This window comes from Sipha flava, unplaced genomic scaffold (genome assembly GCF_003268045.1).
Source record: "Sipha flava isolate LNK unplaced genomic scaffold, YSA_version1 34_pilon_pilon, whole genome shotgun sequence".
Taxonomy (NCBI): Eukaryota; Metazoa; Arthropoda; class Insecta; order Hemiptera; family Aphididae; genus Sipha; species Sipha flava.
In genome coordinates, this window is record NW_020273045.1 from 1386083 (window position 1) to 1410154 (window position 24072).

At 30.2% G+C, this 24072-nt stretch overlaps 2 protein-coding genes across 4 annotated transcripts; one reads left to right on the forward strand and one right to left on the reverse strand.

The window, feature by feature from the left end:
- The first annotated feature begins 1613 nt into the window (after positions 1 to 1613).
- LOC112687399 (sestrin homolog) lies at positions 1614 to 9403 on the forward strand. Of its 3 annotated transcripts, none has more exons than XM_025560083.1 (7): positions 1614 to 2538; positions 3610 to 3789; positions 4151 to 4333; positions 7349 to 7529; positions 7665 to 7927; positions 8707 to 9042; positions 9131 to 9403. In XM_025560083.1, the coding sequence occupies exons 2-7, from the start codon at positions 3622 to 3624 to the stop codon at positions 9215 to 9217; spliced, it is 1218 nt and encodes a 405-aa protein (XP_025415868.1). In that variant the 5' UTR covers positions 1614 to 2538; positions 3610 to 3621; the 3' UTR covers positions 9218 to 9403. The 3 variants fall into 3 exon arrangements, with proteins under 3 accessions (XP_025415868.1, XP_025415870.1, XP_025415869.1); XM_025560085.1 differs by lacking the exon at positions 1614 to 2538 and adding an exon at positions 2553 to 2912; XM_025560084.1 differs by lacking the exon at positions 1614 to 2538 and adding an exon at positions 2553 to 2871.
- Positions 9404 to 10524: 1121 nt separating this feature from the next.
- LOC112687401 (methionine aminopeptidase 1D, mitochondrial) lies at positions 10525 to 12108 on the reverse strand. Its single transcript, XM_025560087.1, has one exon. The coding sequence runs from the start codon at positions 11915 to 11917 to the stop codon at positions 10958 to 10960; it is 960 nt and encodes a 319-aa protein (XP_025415872.1). The 5' UTR covers positions 11918 to 12108; the 3' UTR covers positions 10525 to 10957.
- Positions 12109 to 24072: the final 11964 nt, after the last annotated feature.

Sequence of the window (24072 nt, forward strand, 5' to 3'; positions counted from 1 at the left end):
TCATAATGTTTTACATTGATATTTAGTGCAGTGCCATTATGAATTTTATTGATTTTTTGAAGTTCTACCCATTCATTATTCTTTGAAAAAACACTATTGCATTTTTTTTAAATTAATTTCGCTGTTTCACCATTAGCTTCTTTTAATTTGTGTTTTGCTTCTAACACAGTAGCTATATTTTTTGCCAAAGGTTCGCCTTTTTCATTTATGGAAATAATAATGTAGTTAAAGCATAATATACATAGAAATATGTTAAACTTTCATGAAAATGATGTAAAAAATAAAAAATAAAACAAAATGGGGAAAAAAGAAAAAAAAAAAGAATAAAGTTTACTACATTGAAATCAACTAATAATTCAAAGCGTGTTTTATATAAGAATTATCTTTCTATCACAAACTCATTAAAAGAAGCATTTGCTACAAAATTCAAGCCCTAATGATGATATAATCCGTGATTACAATTAACGGTGACATCTTTATTCTTTAAAAAGAAACTCCTGGACATGCTACTGAATAAACCGGTAAACAACTGTACGTCTACTTTAAATTTCGAATGTTATTTACTCGATTTGTACAATCAGTAATTGTTGATTTACGTTCTCACGTAATATTGAAATAATCACTATTGTTTACATTTCACTGTAAACTCAAAAGTAATAATCCCAATTATAGGTGCATTAGTATGTTTTCTTTGCATATATTTAGTTAACGTGTTAACACACTCTGCGATAGCCACGGTAGGTAATGTTCCACGTTTTTGGACATTTAACAAAAATCGAACACCGATTGTCGTAATATTCTTGTTGACGCGGTTTTATTGCAGCGCAAACACCTACACATAAAGGACATGGCTAAAAATAGACGTAATTATGTGATATTTTTCTACGCAGCAACACTGTCTGATACGAACTATTATGTTAATCGTAATATTCACTACAATTGCTGAGTTTCGAAGTTTGACGATCGATCGTTCTATCGACTAGCATTTAAAATTACAATCCAGTTAATGGTAACTGTTCCGATTCGCTATTTGTGAAAATGAAAACAACGCTGTTGCACGTACCGCACAGCACGTAAGCACGTATGCAAAGCGCGTAAAATGTCGTCGAATTCGTTTTAAGTATTTGTTCAACGGTCGCACGCATCAAGTATAAATTATACATTCTGATGTAATGCAACGTAAATATTGAATGTACTGTTCACATGATATCGAATTCAACGGTCACTGCGATATAACGTCATATGATATAAAATCAAGCAAAAAAGTGCCGAATGTTGTACAATGTAATAATCGATGATGATGATGATGATAAGGAGATACGTTTATAATAAAATGATAACATTACTGCAACAATAACAGCGCCTGTTCGTCATTTTTCATTATCGTATAACAACAACGTTCGACGAATGTCGATGGACGACGGCGAACGGGGGAGGAACGGCAACCAGTGTTAACGTGACGTGCGCTGCGCTCGCAAGGGCGGCCCGTCGTCGGCAAATTCGGTTCGGGATTCCGCCCGAACGCTTAAAACCTAACCTCAAACCGAACGGGTCGGGTCTGGTCACACTGTTTTTTTTTTTTCCCCTCGTTCTCTTCGTCGTCGTCGTCGTAATGATGGTTAAAAATATCGTACTTTTAACCCTAGATAAGATATTTTTAATTGAATCTTAATGTGCGCGCGCGCGCGCGCTCGATCAACACAAGTACTAAAAACCGTATTACATTATTTTCGTTTATCATCATTGCCGTTATTATTATTACCATTATTTTATTACTATTATTATCATTACGTAGATCGAAATCGCACATAAAGAGCAGCAGCGAGCCGTGCTCGTGGTGCACGTGCTGCGAGCTGGTGTCGTAACCGCGGAGCGCGCGCGGGTCAAAAGTCGATTACCGTGAAAACATCATCGTGACCGCGACGACGACGACGACGTTATCACACCCGTCATCTGACCGCCGCTGCCGCCGCCGCGATCCGGTCTTACGCGCATTATTATTATAATAATAATAATAATCGTTTACATTATGTACATATCGGTAGATTGAAATTATGTCGCGTGACAACTACTGCAGCTGCGTCGGCCGCCAATTATCACTCGCGTCCTCGTCGTCGTCGTCGTCGTCGTCGTAGTTCGCCCGTTGCCGCCACCGCCGTCGCTCGAGCTGTTCACAGCGCCGACTCAACCCGAGGTCCGTGCTGCTGCTGCTGCTGCTCCTCCGTTTGCCGCCGCAATCGAATATCTGTCCGCTGCCGTCAGCTGTTTCTCGGGTTCGCCGTGCGTCCATACGACATTTTGTTTTTTCTCTTTGTTCCTTTTCCCCGTTTACGGTGATAAATTTTCGTCGCGAAAACGGAGGTCCTAAACGCGAAACAGGACGATGGCGGGACGACGACGACGTCGACGGATGCAGCGCAACAGACCGCGTGCGGACCACCACCACCACCACCACCACCTTCTCCGTCGGCACAACAGCACGCAAACGGCGACGGCGCCGTGCGCACGGCTGAAAATCTACGAATCCCGTTGACGGCAGTAAGCAGCGTTTGAAATATTATATTGTTTTTTTTACGACTCTCAACCGTATCGGGTAATTATTCTATTACCGCATGAGCAATCGTGTCGGGCGATAGAAATGGAGAGAAAAAAGAACTTCAAAAGCCCCCCTCCCGTTTCGCGGTCCTTTGTTCGACGACAACCGTTGATGAGGCTCGCCGCGATTAATCCGACTTGTTACGCGTTCCATAACCTTTAGTCGGGTGGACGAAACTGATCTCGTCCGCGCTTGCTCACCACTGCCGCTGCTGCTTCGACGCTTCTTCTCGCCGCCGGTTTTGTTCAGTCGTCGAGTGTTTTCCGTTGGCTCGAGTGAGCATATATCTACATTACATATATTATATATTTTATAGGTAACGCCTCCTATCTGCTTCGAATAACGAGTTAATTTTTTTTTGATAGATTTTCCTGTAGGCAGAAATTAACCTAGTAGCAAGTAATTTTTCAGTAGTCGGTTTTCTGTTTTCTTAATTTTTTTTCCTTTTTCCTCGTAACGGTTTTGAATGTGGACACAAATGTACATCAACTTTTCTGTTCAATACTTGCATCGATTTTACTTGTTTTAGGCACCATTTGTCTCTTTTACGGTTTGTATATTAACCACCATACCTTTGTAAATGATATACTACCGTTCGATGTCAACGGTTCACAAGAATAATTGAATACTAATAGGGTTAGCTTAGTATTGTTTTGCTGTGGATGTTTTTGTATTTTCTCTTCTTGCAATTTGGTCTTCAACATTCATATTTTGTTCTTAAAATTTATCTTGTAATGGTGTCCAATTAAAATGTATGCTTGTTTTTAGCACCTATCATCACTTCTAAATTCATAATACAATTGTAATGTTACAATATTTAATCTTAATAGCTCATTATTATTAATATTATGTATTACCTTGCAAATCTATATTGAATTTATCATAGATATTTAAAATATTCCCACTTTTTAAAATTAATTTGAATTAATCAAATAATTTTAGCTATGTGTATTCATTAAATACTATTACTACCAATTTCTATGAGTAATATGTAAAATTTATTTATATTTTAGGCAGAAATTGAAATGGAAAACTTGATATCAAATGCTAATACAGTTTTTGGTTTGGATCATGTGACAAATATTATGAAATTTCATAATTCATACCTTGAAACATTTTTGAGCTTGCAAGAATTCATAATTTATGGGGAAGGACCATTGCCAATTCATTATCGGCATTATATCGCAATAATGGTAAATAAATGTTGATTGTTAAACCTAAACAATAAAATTAAACCAACTTCCTAGGTTTACTTCATATTTATAATTATAGTATAAAAAGTTTTAGTTTTATATTTAATTTTTTAATTTTTATTTTTTACTAAACTCATTTAGTATTTAATATGTGCTTTTCTTTATTTTTTTTTGAATTATTTGAGGTATGGAATGATACCAAGTATTATGTAATTAAAATTAAATTGTTTACATCTAAATTTAAGTTTTTATGTTCAGTGTTTATTCTATTTAATCATTTATGAGTGATTCATTCTTATTACATGTATTTAGATTATTTATATAAATTTATCTTTATTTTTAGTATTCAATTTTTTTACAGGCTGCTGGGCGTCATAAGTGTACCTATCTGATAAATTTTCATAAAAAACAATTTTTAGAACATGATGGAGATCCTAATTGGTTAGATGGTCTGTCACATATACCGCGTAAACTACGTAATTTATATGAAATCAATAAGATTTTAGCACATCGACCTTGGCTAGTAACAAAAGAAGATATCAAAGTATGTACCTATTCTACTTCTTATAATATTATTTTATATGTTATGTTTATATTTACATTATTTTTAATGAATTTTAAATTGCAGGTACATTATTACATTTGTACTAAATATATCAAAATAATGACTTAAATATTTCTTAAATTGATATAATTTTCTACTAAGAACAAATGTTATATTAAGTTTAAAAGATAAATTCAGTCAGTTATTATATGTATTGTGTATTTTACTTTTGCGACTGCATTACATATTACGTATAGTTTATCTACAATGTGACTTATCTAAAGACGGTTTTAAAAGTACATTTTTAAATGTATAATTCGTTTTTTTATATATCAATATTTGTACATATATACCTACTGATATTAAAATATATCTTGCAAATGATGGATAGATGTAGGTATTTAAAAAATGTTCATCTTTATGTATTATTTTTTTATTAATTGCATTTATGTGATGAACCTTCCATAACATAAATAATGATTAAAATATAAAATTAAAATGTACCTATAAAAGAAATGAGAGAAAAGTTATATAAGTATAAGATAAATATGTATGTATATGAATTAATGGCAGAAGAGTTAAATCGAGTAAGAATAAATGTAGCTGGAATTTTCAGTATGAAAATGTTCAAAAATAAGATACAATAAGATGGTTGATAAAGAGTTTTTTATTGAAAGTATACATTGAGTGGCAGTATTGTAATAAACAGCACCTGCTCGGTCCTCGGTTTAGTAAAAAAAAAACTACAGTAGAACCTCAATATACGGAATAATGGTGAGGAGAAGTCATTCTGCTAAATGAAAATTACGGTTAATTTAGACTTTATATTTATTATTATATAAAATTTATCCTATGTTGTATAAGTATAGTTGTGTTTTAAAATTATTAAGGCTTGGCATTTGAAGTAATCATTCCTTGATTTTTGCGGTTTAATATTATTTTTCTTACTTCACTTTTAATTTTTCTTAAATTTATGACATTATGGAAATCAACAATTTTCTGCTCGCAGAAATTCAGGAGGATATTAATTATTTCCATAAATCTGTTTATAAGATAATCCTCACATTTTTCATTAAATTAATATTATATAATTATCATCTCTTACCTTCGTACAATATATGGCATATGTATGACTTTAATTTTGGTACATACAAATTTTTGGAAGTATGAGCATGGTTAATCACGAAAACGGATAATTGAGGTTCTACTGTATCTATATTAGAAGAAGAAGAAACAAGTTTATGAATTACAAGTTTAAAAAGTTTGAAAAGGAAGGGTGATGGGAAAATATGTGATCTAGGTGATGAATGGTGTAACTATTAGATAATACCAAAGTAATCAAAGTAAATCAAGGTAATATCAACAAAAATTAAAGTTTCTAAACAATAGCTTTAGTTAATTATTCAAAAATTATTACATCCAGTTTGATATTAAAAATAATAATATTATCATTGATATATAAAACTATTTTATGTTAAATTTTTAGTGATAATATTAATTTAAAATTAAAATATTGCTTTTTGACCTGTTGTCAGTGTTTTATAATAGTTCAGTTTTATGCACAGCTCTTTGTGGTGTGATTGTTTCTTAGCATGCAAAAAAAAAAAATATTCTGATAAATTTTTATTTGCATTTGTAAATTTTAGAATAAAATAATCTTAGTAAAAGAACATAAATAAAAAATATTATCTGTAGTTATAATTTTAATAGTATAATTTTCTTTAGGTTGGGAGGGTGATGAACTGATTAAACATATTAAATAGCATTTATAAAAAAAAACGTATTAAAGGTCTTCTAATTTGTCACTATAGGTCAATTACATAGTTATTAACTACATTAGTTTAAAGTTATAATCATTATGATAATACTTTAAATTATATTTACTGTTACTTAACAGTTGATACTATTGTCAAAGTACTAGCTACTGTATGTAAAATGTATTTTTATTCGTTTATCATGGTATAATGTTCTGTGTGTCAATTGCATTATTGATGATGCATTTATACATGAAAATAATTTGTATATTATATAGAGCTTGGTTGTAAATGCCCTGAAAATATAAAAAAAATTGTATTTATGACCTAAAAACTTTATAAAATACCCTTTTGAAAAATGCATTTAACATTAAATGTTTTATTATATTTTATTTATTCATTTAACATTTTAAAATTATGTAGGTACATTTACTATTTATAATTTTGTAAATATTAAAAAACAAGTAAAACTTAAATTTCACAAATTTTTTTTGTTTTGTAATGTACAATGAAAGCTTCTTTAATATTTATAAATTTAAATGATCGACGGTTAACTGCCAACAAATTTTACATACTGAAAATGACCTCTTTACATCAACAGAGGTGATAGAAGCAAACATGTAATCATTTGTAGAATATGTAACATATGAAACACACATCCCGTACTTTTAATATATCCGCTAAACAACTAAAAACATACTATATTCGGCCATATGCACTACTAGTATAATATTATCCCTCGATGAGAGAATACTCTAATAAAAGTTGTATGTAATTTATATGGCTAATTAGTTGGTGTGACATAAAGATATATTTCAGCTTTGTCTGAATTAAAACCTGATTGCCAAATGTTATAAAGTTCAAAATGAAAACTATTTTTTACAACAACTTTTATTTCAATGAAGTCAATTTTTTTAGTTTTAATACAAGAAATTTATCAAAAATGTCTTAAAAAATTAAAAAATGTCAAAAATACATATAAAGTACCATATAGAATCCCCTAAAAATACAAAAAAAAAATGCTGTGATTACAACATTGACTACTGGAAACACATTTATTACTTGGAAAGCATCTTTTATGACAAATGCTTTAAGAAATCTGTGTCTTAATTATTAATATAGTTACGGTATAATTATAAGAATTGAAATGTATTTGCTTCATTATAGTACGAGTTAATATTACATTTAATGTAATATTCATGTTTACATTAATAATATTTTTAGTATGTATTAAAACTAATACAGATATATCTTTTAATAGAAAGTTGTCAAAGGTCCAAACTCTTGGTCCATGTCAGATTTGGGACATGCCATCATACTACTTGTTCATTTTCACAGTTTGTGTAGCTTTGTGTATGCTTGCAACTTAAATGATGAAATTCCAAGAGCTGTTAAAGTAACTGGTGTTTACTTTAGACGTAGGAGTAAAACAAGCTTCAGAGGTATGTCACTTACATAAATTCAATATTTATAATTTATAAATGTTTTTGTGATAGTATTTGTTATGAATTATTTCATAAAATATCTACTATATTATTTATAGTGTATTAATATCTTAAATAATTATTGTATTGAAGGTTATGACGACAATGCTATATCTGATGACGAAGGTCTTGAACCTATAATGGAACGAATGAAAAAGTTAAGTGATGTAGTACCAGCTTCAGAACAAGAACGTATTCAACGGTATGAGCTGGTTCAGAGTCAATTATGTGATAGTGATACTTCTTCTGATAATGGTTTGGATCCAGATGTTAAACCGTTTGTTGAAGATTCTGGATATTTTTACTTGGATTGCTCACGTCGACAATTTGCTCAACAGTCATCTTTTATTTTGCAGGTATTTTTATTTTTAAAAATAATTTTTATAAAAATTTAGTACATTTTTGGTGATTTTTATTGTATGTCACCTAACTCACAAGGAAGTTTTCTTGTATAGTGGAGTATTTCAGTTGATTTATTTTATTTTCTGAGTTACTACTTATGTATGTAGGCTTTTAGCTAATAAATTATCAATAGAAGCTTAAGCTTTATAAAGGTCAAATTGATACTTTGGCATTTGTGAGTAAAGCTAAGGTTCCTGGATAGAATTTGCATTACATTTTTCTATTTATTATTTCATTGTACACTACCAATTTTGTGTATAACTATTCCATATATTGAATAAATAAGATTCATATGCTACTAATTTATAATTTAAATTTTTATTTTTAATAAATGTATAAACATTATATAATAATAATATTTAGTATTAAACATTTATTCATTTAATATAAGTTAATATTAATAATAAGTTAATGTTTTGTACAAGAGTCTGAAAAAATTAATAACTTCTGCAGTAGACTGACAAACCTTATCAGATGACTAGGATATTATTTAATGTATAAGAAAAAATATAATTTTAAATAATTTTAAAACGGTTAATATCTTGTTTAAAAAAAATGTACTATTTTCATATAAATACTGAGTTAATTTGTGAAATTAAAAATAAAAATTTCTAAGATTTATCTAATTATCAATTGTGATATGGCATGCTTATTATTATTATTATGGCATACTGTTTTTATTATTGAGAAATAATTGATAAGTCAACTAATTATTATTTTATATATATTTCAGGAATTTTCGTGGGATCATCATGGCTTCTTTTTGATTAACCGTTTATTTAATGACATTGGATCATTATTGGATAAAAAATTCAAGACTGCTTATAACATGACATACTATACAATGGGTGGCCGCCCTCATATAGACACTACAAGATTTCGTAGAGCAATTTGGAACTACATTTATTGTATTTATGGGATAAGAAATGATGATTATGATTATGAAGAAGTTACTCAATTACTTCAAAGCCAATTAAGAGTATTTGTTAAAACAGCTACCTGTTATCCAGAACGTTTGAACAAAACACATACAGAGAATACATTAAAACATTTTGAATTAAGTGAAAAGGTAAATATTTAATTGGTTAACAAAAATCTAAATATTGAAATCTATTGAATTTCTGGTAACACTATGATTATTATTATAAATTTTACAGATTCACATAAATTTAATGATTATGGAAGCTCGAATGCAATCAGAACTTCTATTTGCTTTGCGTGCAGTCATGAACTACATGTTATGATATAAATGGTAGAATTTACTGCACAACATACGTTACAAATTTTTATTGTTATAATTTTTCAACGAGTATACAATATTGGGTATACGATTTACATTATTAAGGAAACCATAATGTTTTCATATTTTCTTTGCTTAACTTTTATATTAGCCATACAAGAACTATTTATTTAAACCTACAACATTTAAGAGAGAGAGAGAGAGAAATGTTACATTATTATCATTGTTTTTGAAAATTTATATTTTATATTAACTGAACATTTTTTTAAAATTAAATCTGAATGTGATACGATTTTATACTGACATTATACCATTATTAAAAACATATATTTTAGTTATTATCTTTTGACTAATAATATTCATATTTTTATATAAATACTCAATGATTTTTAAATTTTGCTTCCATCAATGTTTTACAATTGTTTGTATTTTGTTTTAATTTATAATTGTTTTTTTTTTAAAGTACAAATTTCAGAAATGTTAATCAAACCTATTGTTACCTCAAATTTAATAATAAATATATAGATATATAATTATACATTTAAATCCCAAACAAAAATGAAACAAACCAATATTTTATTGGTTTTTTTTTTTTTTTTTGTTAATCATTAATTAAAATATATATATTTATATTTATATTTTGTTTTTGTGTTTATTAAAAATGTAATGACATATTTAGAAAAGTTTATTACTGAAAAGTTAATCTCTTTTTTTTTTCTTTAAATAGAAAACCAGAAAAATAAATTAATAACCAAATAAACGAGCAATTTTTTCTGTTAATGAATAAAAGTTATTACAATTTATTAAGATCAAGGTTGTACATTTTAGTAAATTAAAGGCTAAAATTAAAAATAAAATACCTAAATTGTGTTTAAAAAGATTTAGAACTATTTTGAGCAATAAATTTTATTTTTTTAATATTTCTACATTTAATTTTTAATTTTTTAACAAAATGTGTTTAAGTAACATTGTTTTTTCAGTTCTTTTGATTTCAATGAAAGATATATAATTTTGTTCTTATTTCATTGAACAAAATAAAATATTTATAAATATCCTAATATTAACATTAGGAAAATTGATCAATATCAAAATTCTAACTGATGAAAATACTGTAATGATTAAAAACTTAACAATTAAAATATTTTTCTCTATTATCTTGTAAAGACCCCTCTTTAAATTCCTTCGACCTCTTAGCTGATCAAACTCTTTTAAAGTTATGTTTATTTTTACGAGGTCTAGGGAACTCAACCTCGGTGTGTGATACTTAATATCTATGGAATAGAGTTGCCTCATATAAAAGTACAATGTGAATGTTCACTATAAATAAAATATATTATAAATATTGTACTTTAAGATAATGGATGTTGATATTAGGAATAAGTGAGGACCGTAGTGGACTTGATGTTGATGGTCTTCTATCTAGCGTCCCTCTCTGTATGGCTCGACTCCCTGACTTCCTCCGCTACTCCTGGTTTTCTTTTATATTTCATTTCATATATCCATACCAAAACTCAAAGTCAGCATACGTCATGACCTTATTCCTTTTCTACACACTCAACACATTAGCCAGGTTATATTTAAGGAATAATGTAAGATGTTGATATACAACAATTTTTACAATCTCTAACATATGTCTACATAGTAAATAACAAATATTCCAGTGGAAAATTATATTATAGTTTATAACAGTACATTTTTTTTTTTTTATTAACAGATTTTACTAATTATAATATAATATATGAAGTTATTTGGTCAAAATATCATATCCGTCATCAGTAATAAGAATAGTATGTTCAAATTGGGCACATCGAGAATTGTCCTGGGTTACAATAGTCCAACCATCTTCTAACATTTCAATATCTTCACTGCCTTGACAAATTACAGGCTCAACGGTAAACACCATACCGGGTTCCATTATACCTGGATATTCATTTTGAGAAGAGTGAAAAATAACAGGCGGGCCATGAAAATATGTTCCTATGCCGTGCCCAGTGATGCTTGACAAGACTTTATGTTTGTTTCTTATAGCGCACAACTCTATGGCTTCACCGATCGCCGAAAAATTCACGCCAGGGCCGCACGCTTTTATGCCGCTATACATGCACTGTTCAGCAACAGCCATCAATGTTCTACCGTATTTATCCACATTGCCGACGCAGTAGGTAGCCGCACAGTCACCGTGAAAACCGTTCAGATAAACAGAAACGTCCACAGATATGAGGTCGCCGTCAACTAACGGTCGGTCATCGGGCACCCCATGGCACGCGACGTTGTTGATGGACGTGCAGACGGATTTCCTGAACCCTTTGTAGTTCAACGGTGACGGATACGCGTTGTTGCTGATGATCAGATCGTGCACGAAACCGTCGATGTCGTCAGTCGTAGCGCCCACTTTGAGTTGACTCTCCGCGCTATTCAGCACGAACCTGGCGAACTTGCAGCTCTGCCGTAACATCGTGATCTGACCACTGTTCTTGATGTCCGGCGGACTGTAGTGGTCGGGTTCGTCGGTCACGTTGCCGGTCTTAGCGTACGAAGGTAACGTTACGTATTCAGGCACCGACCTGGGACCGCTGACATTGCCCAGGTCCACTACGTCGTAGGCGCCGAAATCCACTTTAACCAATTTCGACCAAAACGATCTTGACGGTGCATTGACGACGAACCCGAACCGTCTAATTAGTGCGTTCCTACAGATGTTCATGATTTAAGCAGTTGGGACGATATGCACGTCTTACCACACCCGATCTGTCGATCGCAGAACACGTAACTACAGTCGTGACAAACTGCGAAAACATGAGAACCAAAATGGTGTAGTAATAATCGTAATAAATTTTGAAATGCGTTTTGAAAATCTATCGTTTTAAATTCCCGTACGTGATACTACTTATCAACAATTACTTTACGCCGATAGATGATAACGGTTACGGTTTTCGTTATCAAACGGTCCAGGACCGCACGTTTTCTGTTTTAGTTATCTACCGTGATAAAATATTTTTATTTTATCATACTGCACATAATTTTAACCATCGAGATCCATCATCATCAAAATCGATGCCTATACCACAGAACAGGGGTGTCATTTCAATTTTTTTTCCGGGTATGCGAAACTTTAGGCAGACCAATTCTGACATTTGACCAGGCCACAAAAAAAAAAAAATGATCTATACAAATGTAGGTAACCTAAGCAAACCTATATAAATATTTTTCCCTTCCCTTTTATAATTCTAATTGAAATTACTTATTGACTAATAATTAAAACTTGAAAAAAATATATAGTTACTATTAAATATATAGTATATGAAAACACAATGCATAAGTTTATTATAACAGTAAATTGGAGTATTAATGGCGGGCCAATTACCAAATTTTTTCAAGTTAGAGGTGCCGTTGCACACTCTGCCCCATCTCAAATGACGCCGTGGTTCAGAAGGAGTTTTGGCTTCAAATCACAATCTCTTAATTATACTATTTTAACATCCTTAACCTCTCATTGAAAATTCCTGGACATTACACTGAGTGAATTACATATTTTATGTCGACACTTTGTAACAAATTTTATTTATATACATATATAACCTACTGGGTATCAACATTATCATAGACACTTATATACGGTTCTCATCAGAAGATTTAGTTGTTGGTACATGACATTAATTTTCGGAAGATTTTACTCCTTCGCATTTAAATTAATAATCTTTTAACTTTTGTTTGGTATATTGTAAACATCCAAAAAAAAAAAAATTACATAATTCGCACAATAAATTGTATTAGCTATTAACCATAACGCGTTGCTATGACGTTTTAAAATAAATTGTTCAACTAACAATAGTTCGTACAAAATATTTGTTATACCAACAACGGAGTCGAGAGTGAACACATACAATTTAAAACTAACCTGAAGCCATTAATACTTTAAAGTTTCAAGTGTAAGCGACTTTAATTTGTCAGTTAACTATTTTCCCCAAATCCGTTGATCAGTGGTCGATTTGGCAACTTCTGAAATATTGGATTCGCCAGTCTTTGGAGATAGTCTATGCAGATATCTGTCGAGCAGATATTTCTACCAGGTAAGGACTTTTAATCTTTTTCCAACCTTTTTAAGCCTAGATTATTAAATATTTAATAAAATAATAATTTTTAAAAAAAATTTTAAGATGTATTTAAGGGTCAATTTTTAGGAAGATTTTGGGTCAAATGAAAATAAACAATAATTTTTTGTAATTTTTGAAAAATTTACTTAAGTTTTATAAAATTGTTTCTTAAATAAATTATTGACAGTTGCCAGATACAATTTTTTTCCTATAACATGTTTCATTTTAGTATATTATACTCATAAGGGTGTGGATACCTGTATTTAAGGGAATTCCAACTATAATTTTGGACTTTATAATAACAAAACGTGTAGGTATATTTAATAAATTATAATGTAGAAATAGTTAAATAAACATTAATCAAATTTTTCAATTAATATTGTGGTTATTAGTCCCATGAATATGTTTTCCTCGAACCTAGTATATTTCTCTCAGACAGCTATAATTATTTATGATTTGTACTTATGTAGTCAATTTTAGCTGATGTATTATCATACATTTTTACACGAAAATTTAGTTTTTGTTTTTATTATATGAAACATGATTTATTTTTTGCCGAATATATTAGAATAAATTACATTTAATTTATGCAACATCAGTTAAAATAGGAAACCCTTATTTTTAGACATACATTTTAGGGGCCCTGTTTACTACATTTCGGGGGATGCCCGGAAACACATATGACTATATTCTGATAACGGATAATTTTGTTTTTGCAAGTAGTAATTGGCTTATATTTTTTATTTAAAAATAACAGATTATTAGTTATATTATTACAGCATAAAATATTCTGTGATTATACATAATTTGTGAAAGCTATAATATAATTTAATTATTTTTTTTTTATTTTGAAAAAAATACAATCTAAATAGTTTATATACAATAAGAATTTATGTTAAATTATATTATTATTTATTATTATTATATTTGATATTATATTTTTATTATTTATGTTAATATTCAACGAGAGTTGAAGTATATTATCATTTATAAATCAAAACGAGTGAGGTCGACTGTGTATATCTGTGTACGTAATAAATTCCTTAATAAATTATCTTAATAGATTATACATATATTCCGTAATAAAATCACGAGACAATCTCACGATCACTCCTTATTGAGGTATAAAAAAAAATGTATTGTCTTTCCCAGCTCGTTCATATAGCTGAATATGTTTCTAGTTTAGTGTGATGTCTTGAATAACCTCCTCAAGAGGACCCATCTTGACGTGGTGGGGGGGGGGGCTTGCGACCCTCAAAAGTTCCGAGAGCTATGCCAACGGTAGTTTACTACCAACAGGATTTCCCATATTGGATAGGTCGACGAACTGAGGGCTGACAAAGCGGTTCTCAACAAAAGGTAGGGCGGGCTCTTCAGCCTCGGGTGGCAGCTTTACTAGAGGAAGGAAAACCTTGATCAAAAACCCCCTGGCAGTAGGGTTAAAATGTAGTGAAGGAAATCACATGAAAAACCACAATATGAGTTACTATCAGTAGAGTATTGTTACCATCTCAGGAGCTTTGGAACTCCAGGGGTCGGCAGGAGTGGGTGGTTTCGGTGTCAAAACCGGTTCCAACGTAGCGGGCTCACTTCGGTCGTCATCAAGCGACCGTGAGGGTACGGGTGTGGCTGACCAGGCCCCCGTCACTCTATCCGTTACTGGTGCGAAGAATTTCGGGCCACGACGATGGCAGCGAACGACTTGGTCACCGGACGTAATCCTCACGTCGACCACCGTCGGGAAACCGCATACCGCCACTCGGGATGGTTATACCCAGACGGAACGTCGGTGGTCCGGGAATCGAGATACCGGTGCTTCGACGACCAAGAAAATGGGAGAGATAATGTACGCGGACGTCGGCGTTCAGGTGGATGGGCTGCCGGTGACCGCGGAAGCGTTCACCGAGTTGGAACACCTGACGCCTTCCCCGGAACTTGGAACATTAAAGCACTGGCTGAGAACCGTAAGGGACTATATGACCCGTATCAATTCTGAAGACGAGTCCGAGGAGGACGCGGTCGTGACTGAGTTGGAAGAGACCGCTTCCACCTTCAGTTTCCCCAGTACGTTGCTGTCGGGCCTCTCCGATGAGTCCGCCGCGTCGAAGCCGCAGAAACCACCGATTGCCGTCCAAGGATACCCTTGCCCCCCTGACGCCGTGGCGAAACCGGACGGTTGGCGGTTCCAGTGACGACCTGTTGCCGACAAGTTGCATTCTCGAGATGGCGCGTGAGATCGCCCCCGTTGTCGTTCTCCACGTGCCCAAAACTATCCACATGCCTCAGACCGTGGTAGTGTCGAGAGACCATGGTTTTGGACGCGTGGAGGTCGAACGCGTCAGCGTTGAAGGGTGGAAGAACTCCTCAAACGCTGTTCTATACCTAGATAGGTTGAATGACGGTGGGGGAGCGATCGAACCGACCATCTCCGAAGTGCTATTAAATCCGAAATCGGTAGTAACGCCACAGAGACCATATGCGTAATCGCATGTTTAATCGGAAGTAGATGGAAGACATCGTGATCCAGAACATTTTCATTTTATACATTTTTATAAATTTTACACATTTTTATACATTTTATACATTTTTATATATTTTTATACATTATTTTATACCTTTTTTTTTATGGCACTACTTTTTTCAACTACCTAATTTAATTTGTCAATTATTTTGGTTTTTTCCCTTCACATGGTTTTTTTTACCATTTTTATAACAAATTTATTTTTTCATATTACCAAGTTTTCTCTTATTTTATGAAAATTTTCACTTTTCTTTATATATTTTCATAATTTTTATAACAATCCACTTTTTCCGTGTAAAAATGTTATATTCTTATGATGTTAAAATTAGTGTTTTATTAAATAAATTATTATTTAATATATATATTATATGATTTGTCATGTTTTGGTTTTTTCTTTCTTCACAGAGTTTTTCCTCTTAATCTCTAAACCTTTAATTTTAAAATGCTGATTTCTTTTTACAATATTACATATTGTATTAAAATATATAATATACTTAATTATAAGTATATTGTGTTATATGTTAATATTTCAATATTACAGTGTTACCGAGTATTCACCTTGTTTTTTACTAAATTAACAATTTTCACTTTTGTCCATAATGTTAGTATTTTTTTAATATTTTTATTAATTCTACTACCCTACGGTTTTTCTGTAAGTGATAATTTTTTTGTAATATTAATAAATTGGGCATGGGTATTGTAGTAGTAAGATAGTAGTAAAATTGATTCCAGTATTGCACTAAGATATATCGAAAATTATATTTTGAAGAATCTAAAATTGCACTAAAAAAAATGTTATAATTCATAAAATTACGTATATTTTATCTACCTATATCTATTAACTTACTACAATTTATATATTATATATAACAGACTCATCAGCATAGGCGCTACTAGCGAGGTGTTGGAGAAGCTATAGCAAAATTGAAAAATTGTATAAAAATACTGTTTTTCTTATTTTATGTTATTTTTATTGATGCTTTTATCAAAAAAAAAAAAAAAAAAAATGAATTGTTCATAACTATTAGTTAATTAAATCGTCATAAATAGTTGGATAGTATTCCATTAATAATCGCAAGATAATATTAGTGTGAATATTATATATTATATATTCCATATTTTTTTAATTTGTGTATTTCTCAGCACTGTGTGACCTAATTAAAATAATATAATGAAATAAATAGGTATGTTACAATTTATGCTTGTTAATATTTATAAATTAAAATATTAATGTATGTGTGTTGTTATGGTAAATTTAATGATTAAATTGAGATATGGTACTTGGGGGATGCGTGTGAGAGTTAGTGTGAGCTACGTAATTTCAGCACTCCCAATATTTGAGCTTTAGTTTCGCCTATGCTCATTAGTTACAATTTATAAGCATGTATATATTAAGTATAAAAAAAAATTTATACTTAAAAATTTTATTACATTGAACTGTAAGTAATTTTTTTAAATTTTCAAAATCCAATGTTTTTCGGTTTGGAGCCTATTAGTTTTTCTACTTCGAAAAACATCGTTCTATGTTGGTTGATGTGAACGGAGCGTATAAATAAACTAAATTACTGAACATCAAATCTTCAGGTAAACCATCTAACAGTTTTCTTTTTTTAGTCAGTAAATTATTTATTATACTTATGGTTTTAAATATGGTATTTTTTTTTTCATAATTATAAATTAAATTTTCATTGTTTTTTTGTGTTTATTATATAATCTTATCTGTAGGCATTGTAAATACGATTAATCCGATAATCACAATATGACGAAACCGATATGATTTTAAAAATAATCAATTTGTTAATCGTTTTGACCATACATACAATAATATCAATAGACAATTAGATATATATAATATACATCAATACATCATGTTTTTCAGACTTATAAAATTTGACAGTTTATTTCATAACATTTTTATAAAACCGTTTGAAAAGTACTAAAAATGTGAAATTATAAGAAAAAAATTAGAAAATAGTTAAAATAGTTTTTTATTAATGAGTAAAATCAACAAAATTGCAACAAAATTTTATTCCATTTCTAAGATTTTATTGTTGTTATACAAAAAGGTTTGCATACGAAACGAAATACGAATACACACATTAAAAGTTACAACAGTTGAGAGACGAAATCGCAGTAATTCGTACACATTAATTGATTCCACAATGCGTCGTTGACGAGCGCGTAAAGGCTTGGAGGCACCATAGATTGACGATAGATAGTTGATCTATGGAGGCATCGACGAGTGTAGTGTACCTCACCAACACGCTTAAATCAACTTTACGTGCTGTACACATTTGATAAGAAAGCTGATAAACCAAAAATTAAAAAAAAAAAACTTAAAAAAATATGTAGGTAACATTATATATATATATATATATGAAAACATAATGCATAAGTTTATTTTAATAGAACTTTAGAGTATTAATTGCGGGCCAATTGTTAAAAAAATTTAAGTTAGATGTGCCGTTGCATACCATGCCCCACCTCAAATGACGCCCCTGCCACAGAATAAATTAAATCAGAATGGACACTGATGCTTTTCGTCAAGGCTGTCTGAGGCTATGCAGGAACCTTTGGGAATCTGGAGCTTTGGGGTCTTTTTAGTAAACCAAAAAAAAGGCGAGTAAAAACATCAAAAGCTTATTTTGTATGACCAATTGTGTAACCGAAAAATATGAGTTATTAATTTTAAAGAAAAAACCTTTTTAAATAATGGTATGAAAAATAAAATATACTTAATACAATTGCACACAACTAAGCGATCATTATTGTTTTGATATTAAAATTGTTATTTATCTAACTTTTTTTTTTTATAGGCAGTGGTATGAATACGTTATAGATTAAAATTCACAGTTGTAATTTTTATTATTCGGTGCCCCTAGCCAGATGGGGGCCCTGGGCACATGGCCTAAGTGCCTATAGGGTAAAGATGGAGCTTCTTATTGTTAATTTTAAATTTATATTTTATTAGCAGCAATTTTAGCTCATTATCAATTATTGTGCTAGCTGCTGCCGCTGTTTTTCATTATATAATACAATAGCAGCTATAATACAGGGTAGGAAAACATAAAAACCACAATGAGGAATGTAGCAATCACTGCTATTCTTTACACTGAATACAATTTGAATTGAATTAAATAATGTAATAATATAATTGAAATAACATCCAACTTTTGGCACGCTCGTAAATAGATATAACTCTAGAATGATTATTATTTCTATGAAGTAGCTTTCTTCTGTCAAACGAACAATTAAATATTTGGTTACCCATTAGTTAATCAATTACATCTGTATTCCAGTGAAAACATGAAAGCAAGCAATGTAGAGAAGTTCACTCATATTATTGATCATTTATACTCTCACATACAAGACGTATGCATTGGGCTATCAATAATGTGTTCCTTTAATAAATGACCAATTTAACAGACGAATTTATCTTCCCTGAGTATATTCATCGGAAACACCGGTACAAGGCAACAATTAATTGCAAAACTATTCCTAATGTGCAAACTATGTTTCAAAACGTCGCGGGGACGTTTCACTACTGTTTCATGATAAATATTCCTTTTTAAAATTTATGTGCTGTAATTTGATTGTTACAAAAATATACTAAAATGTATGTAATTGTATGATATTTCTATGACATTACATGTCTTTATACCAGGGATTTGGAAATGTTAAAACATATATGGAATTCCAATTATCAATTTATATACATGAAACGTAAAACAATTTTCCATAATGCCACTTTTAAAATCATACTGATAAATACAACATTTAACATGTAAATGAAGGAGTGAGTTGGAATAAATTTTATATAAATGAAATAAATGAATGTAAATCTGAAGGGTATCACAGAAGTAAAAACTATTATAATTTTTTTAAGTTAAAAATAACAGATACAGTTATTTGTCATAGAGCTTTAACACATTTAACATATCATATCGATAAAGTTTTTCCAACTCACTCCTTAATTTTACTCATAATTCATTGATAGATCGCGCTTTAGATACCATTAGGTATATTAATCATGAAGTAAATATTTTAAAGACTTAGATTTTATATATTATTATAGGTTAAATAATAAATACTTATTATTATTATATAGGATATCTAATACGACTTATACAATTCTAAAACAATTATTTTTAGCATTTACAAATAGTGGCGTGACAAGCATGGTTCAAACCCTAAGCAATGTATTTAAATAATGTCCCTCCCCACACCCCTCCCCACCTTTACTAAATAATACCATTGATTATAAATACTAGTACTAATACTAGTAATAGTAATACTAGTATTTATAATCAATGATAATACATATGTATTTAACTATTAAACTGTACTACCTATAGGGTTTTCCTTAATTCCTTTCAAATTCTTAAATTATCTGCCATATGTGCGTATTAAATTATTTTCAGTGCATGCAATTAACCAATTAGTTAAATTTTTTAAATAAAATATGTTCATAAATACATGAGCCAAAGAATACCTAGTCTCTTGATAGGTTTCTAGGGCAAGTCCAGGGGTGTATTGGTACACCGCGATTATACGCCATATACCTGTCAGCAGATTTTCGATTTTCGGTGTATACCTAATGTAAAATATTATTTTACGAGTATACGTTTCTAAAATAACCAGAAAACTAAAAAAAAAAAAAAATTAATAATTCATCGATGAGGTAAAATATTATCAAGAAATATGGAATATTTTCTCATTTCTTATTGCTGATGAGAACTACCACGATCGGATCAAAAAAAAAAAAAAAAAAAAATGATATTCCTAGATTAATATTTGCTTGATAATTTTTTTTTGTAGTATAAAATTCACCCCTTATAAATCAAGAATCTGTAAACGGGTGTACTCAGTAATGCCTATTGCACACCTATATATATATATATATATATTTTATACATCAAGTATGTAAAAATCATTTTATTTTACAGTAAACCTCCATTGTTGGAATCACTGAAATGACATAACGATGATCGTTGACCATTTGAAATGTGATTGCCGCAGGGACATCATTTGGGAGGGAGGCAGACTATGACAAATGCTCCACTATAAGAAATTTTAAAAAGACAGCAGTTCTTTGTCCGATGATCGAATGCAAAAAATAGTATATTTTTATTTACTATTATGTACCCAGAAATCAGATAATATTCCCTTTTAAATACACGTTTACGGTTTATTAAAAGTTGGGAAACACTGGCTCCTCCTCGGTTTGTGATAATCATTATTACGCAAACTTTATAAACTTTATTTTCGGCTTATTATATATTTATATATATGTGATCTTTATAAAACAATTTTCATGATATCGATACCATAAAATCGAGCTCATAATCTATAAAAAACTGTTAAAATCGTTTCTATCACCCCAAACTACGGTACATTATATTTGAGATACAATTTTATATTTTTATAAATAAGTTCTGTTAAGTATTAAATATACAAATATAAAATTATAAGTATTTATTTAATTAGATATATATTATTATTCCATTAAACCTATTGATAGGTAACTTATGGCCTATAGGATATGTAAATAAATTAATATTTTATTATTTTTAATATTATTAAATAATTGGGTAAATTAAAACGTTTTATGTTCTTTGTTTATCGTTATGATATCATTATTCATAACTAATCCTTACATATTTTATTCCGAAAAAATATTTTATTGATTGTCTATCACATGGAAATATTTTAAGGGGGAGGTGAAGAGGCGATCGCCCCATTTGAATCAGTATTTAAGGAATTGATTATATGTGAGATACACAATTCAAATTTTTTTAATGTGGATCATTTTATAACGAAATCAAATTACGCGTGGCTGTGAATACTGAATTGGGCTTTTTGTCGGGTCCATACTTAGTGAGAAATTAAATAAAATACAAGCGTAACTTTCAAAACACAGATAGGTGTTAAAAAATAACTACACAAAAGTCGATGCTAAGTGGATCCGTCATTAGATTAAAAAAAAAAAAAACACAATTATTAAGGGATTAATCTGATTTAAATATTACCAAATATTTTACTTGTAAATTTTGAGCCTGATTAAAGAAAAAATTTGAGTCCCCCCCCCCATAGAAGTAAGTTGAAATACCCCCCTGGTTTATCGTCTATAAATATTAAATATTAAAATATATAGGTAACCATAATTTTTTAAATATTATGAAGTCAGCAAATTTAATCAGTTGCCCCACCCCTTCAAACGTTGAAATGACGCTCCTGGGTTGCCGCAACAAAAATGTATGTGTATGCATTCACCTTCTACAGCTGCTTCCGCTACGGTAAAAAAAAACGAACGTGTGCATTGGGTCTTATGGTTGTATACATAAAGTAATTAAATAAACAATTAAAGATAAATGTATTACTAAATGTTATTTAATAACAATGCTATAGTAAATTTTTTGTATTTTTTTTTCAATCTTATGTTATTCATATATGTACACGATTAAAATATAACATTTTAATTTTACATTTGGCTAAGAGCGATTTGCTGTATAAAGACAAATTTTTGAAGTTTGGTTTTATGAATATCATAAATCATCTGGGCTTAGTGCATCCTCAATATTTGTACTGTTTGCATATTATATCAATCGAATCTATGAAAGTTAATAAACTCAAAAGACATCTTAACATTTGTATTTTTGGAAAGAACATCAAAATAAAGTAAGACATATGTGACTATCCATCCATAACCAATACACTTACTGTTTCTTTATTAAAAACTATCAATACATTAATGGACATTAATGTAGCTTGGAAAATTGCACACTCAAAAAAAAAAAACCTTTACTTAGGGAGGAACTTATGAAACCAGCAGCTATTTCAATGGTTAGAACCATCCGTGGAGTTGATGCAGCTAATAAGTTAGAATTCATTCTGCTTTTGAATAACACTATTAAATGAAGGATAGAACTTATGGCTGAAAATATTTTAAAACAGCTAAAACATTCAATTACTCGTATTTTGCAAACAAATTTTTAATTCAAATCGATAAATCTGTTGATCTTAATAATAACGTACAATTAATGGTATTTATACGTTATAATCATGACCATAGGCGGTACTAGACCCTATTGACAGGGGGCGGGGGGGGGGCAGAAAATACTTTAGGTAAAATATTAACACTATTTTGTCTAAATCTTCAGACTAGCAATACTATAAAAAAGTATTTTTTTGATAACTATTTTAACTTTTTCAAATAAGATTATTTTGTAAAATGAATAATACACTTACAAATACCTACATTTATATCATTTTATCTTATAAAATTTTAAAATAATAACTTATCACAATTTACTTGTGATGGTTCTCATAGGCGGACCCAGAGTGATACATTTGAGTGTGCCCTGTTATTTTTTGTTTGTTTTTTCAAAATATAAAGAGGAGGCTATAAATACGTACATGTAGACCGTATTATGATTTAAATTCTAAAACTAAAGGCTTCGTTAATGATATAAAATAACGATTGGTAAAATATACACGTAATTATTATTTCAGACTTATTCTGAACACTTGCAATATTACTTACAAAAAAAACTAAAATTTAATTAATGTGTATGCACATATATTCTTAATTGTAACTATTCGATTTTTTTATTCACATTATTCACATTAGGGTGCCAAGGCACACCCGGCACACCTCGTAGAGCCGCTTATGATATTATTGTATGAAAAATTCGTATAAAGTTTTTATTTTTTTACTTTGGTTTGTGTTCAGAATTTTTGTTATAATTAATATTATCCAAAAAACTCAAGTCAAATCAAAGTATAAAATCATACAAAACGTTTAAGATACAGATAATAATAAAGTAATAATATTGGTTCATAATTTGTCAATGATAAAAATAAATTATAATAATACTGAAAATGTTGACGCAAAAAATCTTATCAGCATATTTACATGAATGGCTCCCACGGTTGTAGATAATAATATTATTACTTACAACTATGCAGACTCTAAATAAGCATGTAATATGAGGGGTTACCAACCAATAATTGAAATGTATAGGGAGAGTAAGAACTCGTAGGGGAGGCAGCCGCCTACCTTGCCCCTCCCGTAGTACCGCCTATGATCATGACGATTATTTTGAAGAATTTTTATTTTGTGATGCGATGTCTATAACTACTACTGAATTAGATATTTTTAAAAACATTTTCGAAAAAATGACCGAGTTTGGACTGACTGTATTGGAACATGCTTGATAGTTGAATTAAATTTTGTAAACAAGT

Coding starts and splice junctions, on each gene's coding strand:
- LOC112687399 (XM_025560083.1), top strand. CDS start 3,622: ATGGAAAACTTGATATCAAATGCTAATACAGTTTTTGGTTTGGATCAT. Junction 4,334..7,348: donor TAACAAAAGAAGATATCAAA/GTATGTACCTAT, acceptor ATCTTTTAATAG/AAAGTTGTCAAAGGTCCAAA. Junction 9,043..9,130: donor ATTTTGAATTAAGTGAAAAG/GTAAATATTTAA, acceptor TAAATTTTACAG/ATTCACATAAATTTAATGAT.
- LOC112687401 (XM_025560087.1), bottom strand. CDS start 11,917: ATGAACATCTGTAGGAACGCACTAATTAGACGGTTCGGGTTCGTCGTC.